This window comes from Muscardinus avellanarius (genome assembly GCF_963383645.1).
Source record: "Muscardinus avellanarius genome assembly, chromosome: 9".
NCBI classification, from domain to species: domain Eukaryota; kingdom Metazoa; phylum Chordata; class Mammalia; order Rodentia; family Gliridae; genus Muscardinus; species Muscardinus avellanarius.
In genome coordinates this window covers 56,645,741-56,659,917 of record NC_137795.1, presented here as the reverse complement: position 1 = coordinate 56,659,917, position 14,177 = coordinate 56,645,741, and the positions used below count along the sequence as shown (strand labels likewise).

Below are 14,177 nucleotides of genomic sequence, written 5' to 3'. Positions count from 1 at the left end.
TGTGTCCTTTGTAAAATTGTTAACCAGTGATGATCTTTCCACAGTATAAATATTATGGGGCAGTACCTTAGTCTTTGTCCTCTGTGTGGAAATAATTCACGCAGATGGCATGAATAGAGGGAATATAAGAAGTTTATTGAGAAAGTGGGGCACAGTAATAAAAAAATAGGCCATGATAAAAAGAGTCAAATTTCAGAGAAAGGATCAGGTTATGACAGAGGGGGAGAAAGGGCCACTTTCCCTGCATGAAAAATGGCATGAGACAAAGAAGTTATGCTCCAGAGAGAGGGGGGTCAGTTTACAGTAGTGGAAGATGGTGTGGGTCTTCCACAGGCGGGTTTTATGCAGCCTGGAAACCTTTCCCCTGATGCATATGCATTTCTTTTCACACAGCATCTTAGTACCCTGCACACATCTTAGTAAGTCTGTTGTCTCCTCTACTTCCCACAGGCAGAACAGCTAGGTAGGCACTGCAGCTGGCTGAGCCTTCTGATAGATAGCCCTGTAGTTTTCCAACCAAAGCTGATTTATTTCAAAGAGACTGTTTAACCTCTTCCCTCTGGTTCTTCAGGTTTTGCTCCATTTTAGCCTACCTGCTCCTTAAAATATGGGTATAGCATTTCCTTTTTAAAAATTTACTGGTGCATTGTAATTATACATTTTATTGAAGCTCAGGGTGATAGTGTCATACATACACACAGTACTCTCTGAGCCCTCCTCCAACTCCCACCCATCCCCTCCTCCCTACTTCCCACGCTCAGCACAGTGATTGGCTTTGATAAGTTTGCATATATAACCATGGCCACTGAGGTGTTTTCCTCTTCCCCCCTGCCATCTTCCTCAGTTGAGTCACCTTCTTTATTCATCTAAGATTTCTCCTGCTTTTTCTGAAGTTCCTCCTGTGTCCAAGTTCCTACTCCCTAGATTCTGCATATGAGGGAGAAAATCCAACTTTCACTTTTTGTGACTGACTGATCTTAGCATAATGCTAATGAATCTCTAAGACAAGCAGGGGAAGCAACTCTCATATCAGACAAAATAGACTTCATGCCTCAACTTATCAGAAGAGACAACAGCCATTATTTTTTACTGTTAAGAAGAACAATCCAACAAGAGAATATAATGATAGTCAATATTTATGCTTCAAATGTACAACCACTTTTATAAAATAAGAGACTTTAAGACTCCTCTCAAACCACTAGACTAATTTTCTAGACAAATATTAGTAAAGACCCCATGAACCAAGTGCCTTACTAGATATATACAGAATATTTTATCCAACTACAGCTGAATACATATTCTTTTCAGCTGCTCCTGGAACCTTCTCCAAAATATATCATTTCCTGGGCCTCAAAGCAAGCACTACAAATTTCAAAAAATATGACATAACCCCCTGCATCTTTTCAGACCATTATGGATAATACTAGAAATCCCAGAGAAACTTCTTAAATATATGAAGACTGAAAACCATACTGCAGAATGAGGAATGAGTCACAGGAAAAGTAAGGGAAGAAGTAAAAAAAAAATTTCCTAGAAACAAATGAAACTAGAGATACAACATATTGAAATCTCTGAAATACTTTGAAGGTAGTATGCAGAGGGAAATTCATAGCACTGTGTTTTCACATAAGAACAGAAAATCACCAGGAATGGTGGCGCATGCTTGTAATCCCAGCATTTGGGAGGCTGAGACTGGAGGATCATGGTTCACGGACGGCCCCAGCTACTTACTGAGTCCCTTCTCAACTCAGTGATACCCTGTTGCAAAAAATAAAAAGATTAGAGTCGGGCTTGGTGGCACATGCTTGTAATCCCAGCATTCCAGAGGCTGAGACCTGAGGATTCCTATTCACAGACAGCCTCAGCTACTTAGAAAGACCCTCTGCAACTCAGTGAGGCCCGGTTTCAAAATAGGGCAGGGGATGTAACTTGGAGGTCAAATGCCCCTGGGTTCCGTCCCCAGAGCCAAAAAAAAAAAAAAAAAAAAAAAAGACTAGACCCTGTTTCAGAAATAAAAAAGACTAAGAAATAGTGCTGGGGTATAGCTTGGAATTACAGTGACCCTGGGTTCCATCCAAATACCAAAAAAAGAATAAAAATAAAAATAAATGGCTAAAATATAGGGCTTGGGTATAGCTCAGAGGTATAATGACCCTGGGTTTCATTCCTAGTACTGCAAAAAAAAAAAAAAAAAAAAAAAAAAAAAAAAAAAAACAGAAAATCACCAAATAAACAACTCACCTCAACACCCTTGAAAAGCAGGAATAATCTAATCCTAAAGCCAGTTGAAGACAAAAAACGATTAAAATCAGAGCAGAAATCAATGCAGTAGAGAACAACTAAGTAAATAAATAAGTAAATAAATAATTATAAGTACAATTAACAAAACCATCGGCTAGTTTCTCAAAAAAATGAAAATGAACAAGATAGGTAAACCATTAGCTAACCTAACCAAAAGAAAGAATCAACCCAAATTACTAAAATAAGAAATGAAAAGGTGATATTACCACAGACAACATGGCAATACAGGAATTAGTAGAAACTACTTTGAAAAACTATACACTAACTAAATGGAAAACCTAGAAGAAATTGACAAACTTCTAGAAACATACAATCTTCCTAAATTGAATCAAGAAGATAAAAGAAAATTGAAACTGACCAATATTATTAAAAGAGATTGAAACAGCAATAAATAGTCTACCATCAAAGAAAAACCCATCCAGTTTCCCAGCCAAATTTTATAAACCTTTATAGAAGATCTAATCCCAATACTTCTCAATTTATTCCATAAAATAAAAAGAGATGAGACTCTCCCAAATACAGTCTATGAAGCCTGCATTACATTAATACCAAATAATAACAGCTCAAAAAGACTACAAACCAATATTTTTGATAGATTTGATGAAAAACTTCTAAACAAAATGCTAGCAACATGCATTCATGACCACAAGAAAACTGTACACCACAACCAAGTCTGGTTCATCCCAGGTATGCAACTCTGGTTCAACATAAAGAAAACAATCCATGTAATTCACCATAAACAGATCAAAGAACAAAAAGCACATGATCATTTCAATAGATGCTGAAAAAGCAATCAACAAAATTTAACACTCATTCATTCATGCTAAATATACAGCAGAGAATTAAAATAGAAAAAATATAACTCAGCATCATAAAGGCAATATATAATAGGCCCACCACCAATGTCATATTGAATGGAGAAAAACTATGTTTCCCTTAAAATCAGGAAAAAGACAAGAATGTCCACTATCACCACTCATTTTCAATATAGTACTTGAGACTCTTGCCAGAGCAATAAGGCAAGAGAAGGAAATCAAAGGAGTACAAATAGAAAAGAAGAAAAGAAACTATATATACACATGACATGATCCTATACTTAGAAGACTCAATAAACTCAACCAAAAGGCTTTTAGAACTGATCAACAAGTTAATCAAAGTGTCTGTATATAAAAAAATCAACCTTAAAAAATCAGAAGCTTTTCTATATGCCAAAGATAAATTCACTGGGAAAAAATATCTAGAAAACACCTCCACTCAAAGGTATAGCATTTCTGTTTTACAAGATGAAAAAGTTTTGGAAAGTCATTAGTCAACAATGTAAATGTACTTAAACTTCCTGACTTATACATTTAAAATAGTGAAGATGATAAATTTTATATTATGTGTATTTTACCACAATTTAATAATAAAACTAAAATCAGTAAGAAAAAAATGCAGTATCTGAGTAGATAAGTTCAAATATTAAGCAAAGAGCCAGGCATGGTGGCACACACTTGTAATCCCAGCATTTGGGAGGCTGAGACAGGAGGATTGTGGTATGCGGACAGCCTCAGCTACTTAGTGAGGCCCTTTGCAGCTCAGTGAGACCCTGTTTCAAAATAAAGAATAAAAAATTGGGCTGAGGGTGTAGCTCAGAGGTAGAATGCCCCTGGATTCCATCTCCAGTACTACAAAAAAAAAAAAAAAAAAAAAAAAAAAAGCAAAGACTATAAATTCAAGATGTTATTTTTTTCTTTTCCTAATTTTTATTTTTATACTTTTATGATAAGACTCTTATGTTTATTCTCTCATATGTGAAAGCTAGAGAGAAAATAGGAAACAAGATGTTATTTTTAAAAGAGAGAAAGAATACCCAGATAAGTATCTTTCTGCTAATGGTTAAAGTCAAACAGAAAGCAAATATACAAAGGCTTGAGAAAACTTTCAAATCTCCTGCCAGCTGCAGTGTTTACTTTTAATTTTTATTTATTTAGGACTTCATGATTCTGAGTTCTTGGCTATCACCAATTGTTCTTGCATGGTTCATTTTCATATCTATTTACTAAAACATTACATACTTGTTTTAAATTATGTATTAAATACCTGAAAACACATCATCAAGAACAAAAGCTATGATTGGTAATGACCTGTTCTTTACCAACAACACGTCCCTTTTCTTTTGAGGGACCATTTTTCTTTATTTTTTCAATATACTTTTATGGTGCATTGTAAATATAGATCATAATTAGATTCAGAGAGATAGGAAAACACAATTATATAGGACTTGGTGTGTTTCCGGCCTTATCAACCTGAACATACCCAATCTCCTCCTCCTCCACCTTGCCCTCCTCCTCCTCCTCTCCTTGTTCTTGTTCTTGTTATTGTTATTCTTGTTCTTGTTATTCTTGTTCTCCTCCTCCTCCTCCTCCTCCTCCTCCTCCTCCTCCTCCTCCTTCTTCTTCTTCTTCTTCTTCTCTTCATCTTCTCCTTCTCCTTCTTCTCCTTCTCTTTCTCCTTCTCCTCCTCTTCTCCTTCTCCTTCTTTTTCTTCTTCTTCCTATTCTTATTCCTATTCCTATTCCTATTCCTATTCCTATTCTTATTCTTATTCTTATTCTTATTCTTATTCTTATTCTTATTCTTATTCTTATTCTTATTCTTGTGTCTGGAGATGGAATCCAGGGGCTTTTGACCTCCAAGTCACACCCCCATGTCCTATTTTTTATTCTTAATTTTGAAAGGATCTCACTAAGTTACAGAGGGCCTCGCTAAGGAGCTGAGGCTGTCCACGGACCGTGATCCTCCAGTCTCAGTCTCCCTTATCCTGGTTATAAACGTTTCCCTACACACCTGGCCCAATCTCTTCCGAATAGCCATTTTTTCTGAATCTCTCTTCATGTATACATAAAATATGCCAATTTTATTTTACTCTAAAGGAAACATGCTATGTATAATGGGGGAGGGGGCTACCTACTAGTGAATTACTAAGATCTATCCATATTGCTTTTATTCTATCCATACTGATTTTATTACCATAGTTAATTCACACTTGGCTGCTGGTTACTGTTACGAAGTAAATGAGTCAGACATGGTGCACATACCTGTAATTCCAGTACCTGGGAGGCTAAGACAAGTGAATTGAAGGTTCAAGGATAGCCTTACTAGAATATTGAGACTCTTGGCAACCTAATGAAATCCTGTTTCAAAATAGACCCAAAATTAAAATGGCTGGGGATATATCTTGGAGGTAGAATACCTCTGAGTTCAATCCCTAATAGCGTGCGCGCGCGCACACACACACACACACACACACACACACACACACACACACACACTGCATGAAAGGACAACAGTGATTTAAACTATTTTTTAATAAATAACTTTTTTTTCAGGTTCTTTTTGTGACCAACTGCTGGTTGAACCACCTGCCAATATATACTGTCAGGTCATGATTTGTAGATTGTTAAAATGTTCTCTAAGTGAACCAACTTGCTTCATTTTAAAATTTCAATGCTTTCACTGTATTTTTCATTATGAGAATTTTGAGTGCTTTTTCTCTTTTACTCAGACAAAAGCCCAAAATTTCACTATAAAGATAATATCATATAAACATTGGTGACTCCTAACTCCTTTGTTAATTTCAGGTTTAACAAGTCACTTTCAGTGTATTGCCTCAGGATATGTTTTTTCTCATCCATTAAAACATTTTCTTCTAACATTGGTGAGAAACATAATAAATGTCTGTCGGGACCTCAGGAGCATACATTATAAGCAACTCTGAGCTTGCTTTTCTTGTTTCTTCTTGTCTATAGGTAATAACATTTCTTTCTGTCAAGGTAATGGACTAATGTAACTGAACCTTACTTTGCAGAATCACGAAACTTTATTTAAGAAAAAAAAAAGCCTTTCTGATAAATTGACCACTGTCTAGCATGATTAAAAGCTACCAATCAAGAGGGTTGGTGCCCTTGACCTTAACCAGTTGCCCAAATAACATTTATTATGTAGTGGCTTAGACTCCCAGTTCAGAAGACAAATAGAATTTGAATCAGATTGTGGCTATGCCACAGACCAGTTTTGTGTCCTTCGACATGTTATTTAATGGCTAAATGACTAAGTTTTCTGTTCTAAAAATGAGAGGAAGAAGTACAGATATTTAATTAGGTCACTATGAAATTTAAATAAGATAGTGCTTCTAAAGTATTTAGCTTAGTGACAGATGTGCCTGACAGATGTGTCCATGCTTGTGAAATACTGTCAGCAAATTCACACTGGTCCCTTGCTTGGAGCGATTACTTATGCGTGTGACAGAGAGCTATTTCCAGCACCTCATCACACATGCTCATAATGCATGCCACTCTGAGTCAACACAGAAAAACAGATAAGCACAGCCTCCTATGTAGACAAATGCTCATATGAAATTCTATTGACATTGCCCTAAGAACTTAGGCCCCTCTAAAAATAATTTGTCCATTATTACATATACTAAAAGAGAAACAAGAAGATTAATAAATAGGAATGGATGTCCCTGCAGTTTTCTCTTAGAAACTTTACCGGGATTGGGAGGGGGAGGCTTTAGAGATGTTTAAATCTCAAAGCATTAGACTCTCACATTGAGTCTAATGACATGATTAAAGCCTATTCTTTAGTATCATACATTCATGTCTTTAAGTAAAAGTGTAGGGCATTAGAGTATTGTGGATATTCAGGTTCTAACGTACTTTGAAATATTTTACAGATTTATTGGCCGGCTGCAAAGGAACGGGTGGAATTATGTAAATTAGCTGGGAAAGATGCCAATGTAAGTATGAAACTTTAAAATTAAATATTGTTAAACTAGTACTGATATGATGGCAAACATATATATTTACTTTTATGAAGCAATATATTTATTATTCTTAAAACAATAAAATATAATTTTTCTACAAAAATTAATATATGACAAAATGTTCCTTTCATAAAAATTAGAAATTTATATTTATTATACTTTCTAATGTATTAATTATGAATTCTTCACAAAAATATTAGAAGCAAATTAAAATGCTTGAAAATAAACAATCAGAAAATACAGTATTTCAAGAAATATTTATGTGCATGTATTTCATAAATGTATACAAATCCATCTGTTATTTTAGCATCACAAACATATAATTGATGCTTAAGTTCATTTAAGTTGTTACTAAACCTATTAAATAGAAAACTTCTTTAACATGGTGACATAAAGGTAACAAGAATGGGTTGAGAACCAATGACACGGGATTCTGGCATAAGAACTAGAAATGACTTACTCTAAAATTTACTTAACAATAATTGCATGAAATAACTCATAAAAGATAACAGGATAGTCTTAATATAACTTTCTAGTGTGAACTATCCTAAAGGCCAGAGCACACCTTAGCCAGGTATGACTAAGTATTTGTCTTTGGCTCAGGCCCTCCTGCATTCTTCAGTACTGGGCAAGTTATCTTGCAGTCCTTTCCACACTAGTTACCTGCTTTCCCTCCAGCAAGGACTGGCCCCTCTCCTCTGCTTAGCATTCTGGTTCAGGCCAGATGCTATATGTTCTGCCCTGCCTTCTTGCATTGTGGCGATGGGAAAAACTGATTTTGGGGGGAGGAAAAAGAATCACATCCTGAATAGAACTCAAGGTGAGAAAAGACCAACCTTGAGCAGAAACCCAGATACCTTGAGACTTCTTTTTAGAACACCCTTTAATATTTCTTCTCACTGCAATACCACAGGAGTATTATTTCATACTCAATAATAACAGGTAGTGTGTGGTATATGAAAACACAATTAGCTAGGCGTAGTGGTGCACGCTTGTAATCCCTGCGCTTGGGGGGCAGAGACAGGAGGATCTCGCAGGTTCGAAGCCAGCCGCGCACACTGGCTTAGGAGACCCTGTTTCCAAATAAAATGTAAAAATAGGTCTGGGAGTGTAGCCTGGAGGTAGAAGGGCTTCCAGGAACCCCAGTACCACCAAACAAAAAAGCACAATTAGATTAAAAAATTACCAGGAGTATGATAGTATGACATATGCCTAAATGAATCCGCGAGACTAGGAACCTGAAACAACAGGCTGATTGATTCATTTATTCATTTATTTTTCAACACATATTTTTAAAGAAAATAAATATATGCATCACTATGTATATATAAAACTGATATGGTATCTATGCTTATGGGCCTTTTGGCCTAATGGATGGCACAGAATGAAACTTGTGGTTATCCTTGATATGTTGCCATTAAATAAGGTCTATTCAGGCACATATATGGTAACAGAAATATATCAGAGCATGCCAGTGTCCAAAGCAACAGAAGACAGTTTTGCTTTCATTTTACTAAAAACCAAGGTTTTAAATTAGCCTAGATATATTGTTCTTCTTCCCGTGACTCCAGTGTCTTCACTCTGTTCAGTATCTCAACACGAAGTCAGCCCCCAGCCCTGCAAAAGCATTGGCTCCTCATTGAATTCACGGGGAGGATGCTTTTGTTATGAGAGTTTTCAAAATGATTTTGAATGAACATAAATTATGTTGAATGAACAGTATTTGAAATGAACAGTAGCCTGTGTGAGTATGTTTATATTTTGTTTCATTGGTATTTGCTTAATAAAGAGGCAAGTAGGAAAAGGATGTTTTTGGTTTTTTCCAATAAATTAATGTCAATTTTTTCCCATGGGTTAGATGAAGAGTAAACACTCAAGGTCAATGAAGGAAGTTTTAAGTTGTGACAGTGTTCTGCTTCAGTTCATTCACAATGTTGAGTTATTTAGTAACTTCATTGTCCTGCTTATGAAGTTAAAGCAAAAGGTGACAAACTTTTCCGAAAGTGGCATCCTTGAGCATGTAGGATTTTGTAAGCAGGACATGCTCATCTAATTCAATTCTGTTTCTGGGCTAATTATTAAGCCTAGCTTGTAATCACACTTCTAACATAGAATTTGAAATTTTAGTGACTTTTCTCCATCTGTAAAATTTGATAATGATTTACAAAATGCATGTTTTTGTCTCTTCTTTTATTGGGCATAGTGGGTACCGTGGATAGAACCCGGGGCAATCTACTTCAGAGCTACTGCCTCTGTTCTTTTATTTTATTTTAAATTCATATTTTGTTTTTAATTTTATTTTTTGTGGGACTATACCCCCAGCCCTATTTTCTATTTTTTTTATTTTGAAACTGGGTGTCACTAAGTTGCAGAGGGCCTCACTAAGTGAGGCTGTCCAAGAACCGAGATCCTACTATCTTGGCCTCTCAAGAACTAGAATTAGAAGTGTGCCAACCACACCTGGCTCTTTTTTTTTTTTTTTTTTTTTTTTTTGGTGGTACTGGGGTTCCTGGAAGCCCTTCTAGCCCTTCTACCTCTGGGCTACACTCCCAGACCTATTTTTTATACTTATTTTTATTTGGAAACAGGGTCTCTTAAGCCAGCACAGCTGGCTTCGAACCTGCGCGATCCTCCTGTCTCTGCCTCCCAAGCGCGGGGATTACAAGCGTGTGTCACCACGCCCAGCAACACCTGGTTTTTTAAATTTATTTCTAAACAGGGTCTCACCAAATTGCTGAGGATCTCAACATGTTTCTACAGTTGGCCTCAAACCTGCCATCCTCCTGTCTTGGGTCTTAGCTTTCCAAATACTGTGATTATAGCCATCTACCACTATACCTGGCTTGTCTCTTCATTTTTAATTTACTTTAAAACAAGATTCTATTTTAGAATTACTGATAGTAGCTAACACTGCTTTAACATTTACTATGTTAATCTTTACAATCTTTAGGTTTTATTATTACTCCCTTTTCTCCCTTTTAATTTTAGAAAACTAAAGCCAGAAAAAATTAAATTATTTGCCCGATATCACCCAGCTGTTAAAGAGACAGGAAATGAATCCAAAAGTCTAGCCACATAGTCTGTATATTCCTGTATAACACTATAAAATCTATATGTAAGGCCTATGAACCGTATCTCTCAAATCATTTTTCTTTTCAGTATAACCATAGCACATATCTTCATTTTAAGCAGCATTGCGTAGATTTTGACCAGCAGAAAACTGAGACAAGTCTGTAGTTTTACTGACATCTTTTATTGCCTTTGGCATGACCCTCGCTCCTCCCTCCTCCCTAGTAATTTTTACCTACTTCCCAAGAGTGTGTTTAGGATTAACAAGTGTTTGGAAAGACTGTCCCTTTACACAAAGGTACTATATAACTGTTAAACAGTGAATAATTTACCATAATGAAAGTTAGTTAATTGGGATGGGGAGGCTTTGTAAGATGAGGAAAACAATAGGGAACTATTCCACATTCTGGGACATAGTCCCTCACTTTAATCCAAGAAAGGGAATGAGGACAGAAAGATATTTGGCAGTATTTTGTTTCTATTTAGAAGAAGGTTACTCAAAAGAAGATCACAAGTGAAATGTCATTAGTCCTACCTGTAAAGTTTGGGTTTGACTGCTCAGCTGCGAAAAGAAGGCCCAAATAGAGGGCCTTCTGTCAGTTTAACGAGAGGTGCACAGCCCTGCCAATAAAGAAATGAAATGAAGAATCTTCCACCTATAATGGCATATGTTTATAGTATTTTTTTTTTACTTTTTAAGAAAGGCTACAACTAAAACACAGAAATTGTCTAAAAAGTTAGAAAATTTGCAAATTACATAAAAGAAAGAAAAAGTCACTTGTAAATACCTCCGCCCCCATAGACACTGCGCAGAGATAGCTGGTGACATGTTGATGTTTATTCTTCTGTCTTATCTATTTACTATTTTTCAGAATGAAATCATTGTATACATAGTTGCTTAAAACATTTCTTTCCACTTTGCAGACTGCCATGAGCATTTTCCCATGTCATTAAATTCCTTTTTATAACACTACTTTTAATAGCAACACTGCATTCCTATATACATTATTTCATCAATCCACTATTGTTAGAAATCTGGTATATGGCCAATTTTTCCTATTCCAAATGATGCTGCACATGAAAACCCTTATATGTAAATATTGTGAAGATATTTAAGAATGGTATAGACTTACTAATTAAGAATATGAAACCTCTTGTATACATATTGTTAAATTGCTCTCCAAAGAGTTTTGTCTCATATATTGTAACCAGCAGTGTGTAATTTTCAAGGGACTGTATTTCCCCATACTCTTGTTAATATTGGATGCTATAGTCAGTAAATATGTATTACAATTGCACAGCAATGAATAAAATAAATACATATAATATTTGCCAACAAAAAGAAAAATATTTTTGCTGTTTTAACTTGGAATTCTTTCACTAGTACAAACTCCAAATATATAATGTAGTTTAAAATTTTCTATTTTTTTGAGCTGGGCATTGGTGGCCCCTGCTCATAATCCCAGAATTTGGGAGGCTGAGATAGGAGGATCCCAGGTTCACAGCCATCCTCAGCTACTTAGTGAGGTCCTCTGGAACTTAGTGAAACCCTGTTTCAAAATAAAGAATACAAAATAGGTCTGGGGGTGTATCTCAGAGGTAGAATGACACCCGGGTTACATTCCCAGTACCGCAAAATAAAAGTTTAATGGCCACAGTATTCTGAAAATACATTAATAATTAAAACAGACCTTAGAGAGCTGTGCAGCTCAGAGATAGAACCTTTGAGTAGTATGCATGAGGCCCTGGGTTCAATGCCAACCATCACCAAAGAAAATAACCAGGCTCCTAATTAATAAATGCCTTTCCATATATAACTTAAATACATTTGGATTGATTGTAAGTCAGTAATCAGAATTACATATAAAACTCTACTGGGCTTTATTGGACTCTATGTAACTCTTAAGAATTACGATTAGTGTTTGCTAATATCTTTCTGTGTACCTGAAGAGAAATGAAAATTCTAGATTCTCATGCTACTAGATATTTGTCTTTTCTTCAAATATTAATCCAACTTTAGATTTGTTTTATTTATTTGTATATATATGAATGCATAAAATAAATAAAATATTAAAATTTCTTATATTACTTGAGAGACTTTAGAAGTCAATATGTGTTTTGGGTCTCTCTTTCAGTGGGGGTAGGATGGTATAAGTTGAAAGAATAGGTAGACAAATAGGAAAGAAAGGAGAAATTCAACACTTTTCCAAAGTTGAATACATTACTTGCTAGATTGTTTGGTTACATGCAACTATTGCCATTGTGGGCAATAGCTAACAAATTATTCAGCTTTCAGGGAAACTTTAAAAAGCTGCTTCTCAAAGTTATCTTTCTTCATGCCTCAGAGAACTATTCTACCATTAATAGCCATGCAAGTGGCTAAGTGAATTAAATCAAGTTAATTATTGATCAAGCTATTCGAGTAAAACTTTGAAACTTTGTGTATATAAAGAAAACAGCATTTAATCAATCTTTGAGACTTGAAAAAAATGAAGTCATGAATTAAAAGGGAAGTAATTATAAAGTCAACACAGCAATGGTCCTTTGGCTGAAATGCTTGGCTCCAGGCATAGTTTAAAATAAAAGATCTTATCTCTTACTATCCTTGATCACAGGTTTCTTTCCTTTTTGCGCCCAATGCCTACTGCTTGTCTTCAGGCTACTTAGGAAACTTTCCTCTGTCAACCTCCCTGTAGAAAGCTTTGAGCAGAGCTGCCCTCTTAGTAAACAATGCCAGATAATTCAAGACTCACCCATACCCGACCCCCACTTCAACCCAGTCAGACGGGTGAGGGATTTCATAACTAATCCTAACTTTTATCTCACCAAGCCAGGGAACTGGCCTACTAGGTTACTTCCGGTGCTAGTTGCATTTTAATAAATACTCCTAGAAAAACTCAAGAATGTGAAATGTTTTGGGTGTGATTCATTCTTTTTGTTTTATAATCTAGAAAATATCCATGGTACCTCCCCCAGGGCCTCTCATAGTTCAGAAACTTTCTGATTTTACAATTTATAATCTGGGAAGGGAGTTATTTTATTTCTATATATGAATTTTTTTTTCAGAAGTTTTGAAACCTGGATCACCCTCTACTGACTATTTGGTAAAACAGTGCTTTTGAAAAATAAAAAAATGTTTCAACACCTTGCAGTGAAATACCTCCACCTTATTCCAGCCACACAGTCACATTCATCCCCTCCCTTGGTATGACCCCTTGTGTACCTCAGCCTTACATCAGTTGCTTCATAGAGGAAAGATCAAGAAATAAAGGTTCTGTTGGTGAGAATGAGTGGGCAAAATCAAAGCTGGATAGCCTCCTACCCTAGACAGGAGGACAGTACTAACATTTATGTGGTGAAAACATATAGTTTTACACTTTTTGCCCTGGTTTTTCTTATATATTTCCAGTATTCAAAATCATTTACAAAGCATGTTTTTTTCTAAAATTAGGTTTTTATTGAGAATTCCCTAACATGGTGAAAGATGTAAAGATAGTTCTGAATGGTACCTTTGTGTAGATAAAAGACAAAGTTTCCATTATTAGATTTTTAATAGAAAAATGGAAACTAATATGATTTTAAGATGGTCTGCCAAAAATATTTAGTAAGTATAAAATTTTCTTTCGTAACAGTCTACATCTACTAAACATATAAAAACATATGCTAAGCAGGGCATGTGGTGCACACTTGTAATACCAGCATTCAGGAGGCTGAGACCAGAGGATTGTTGTTTGCGGACCACCTCAGCTGCTTAGGGAGACCCTCTGCAACTTAGTGAGACCCTGTTTCAAAATAAAGAATAAAAAATAAGGCAGGGGGTGTAGCTTGGAGGTCGAATGCCCCTGGGTTCCATCCCCAGACCCACACACACAAAAAATGCTAAACATGAACATATTCAAGATAAAAACACATATGCAGTGTGATTTTCATATCCATAGATATGATATTCTTTTGCAGTATGCAGCCTAAGTAACACAGGATGGCCTTTTGCAGTATAGTGT

The 14,177-nt window shown here is 35.7% G+C and overlaps 1 protein-coding gene across 1 annotated transcript in view; it reads left to right on the top strand.

Annotated features, from left to right (window-relative positions):
- Window positions 1-14,177, top strand: part of SEMA3D (semaphorin 3D) — a gene marked incomplete at both ends in the record, with an annotated part of 140,803 nt that overhangs the window by 35,783 nt on the left and 90,843 nt on the right. The window contains one exon of the mRNA XM_080700828.1: window positions 7,018-7,080. Within this exon, the coding sequence (XP_080556954.1) occupies window positions 7,018-7,080 (63 nt within the window). The remainder of the gene's footprint in view (window positions 1-7,017; window positions 7,081-14,177) is intronic.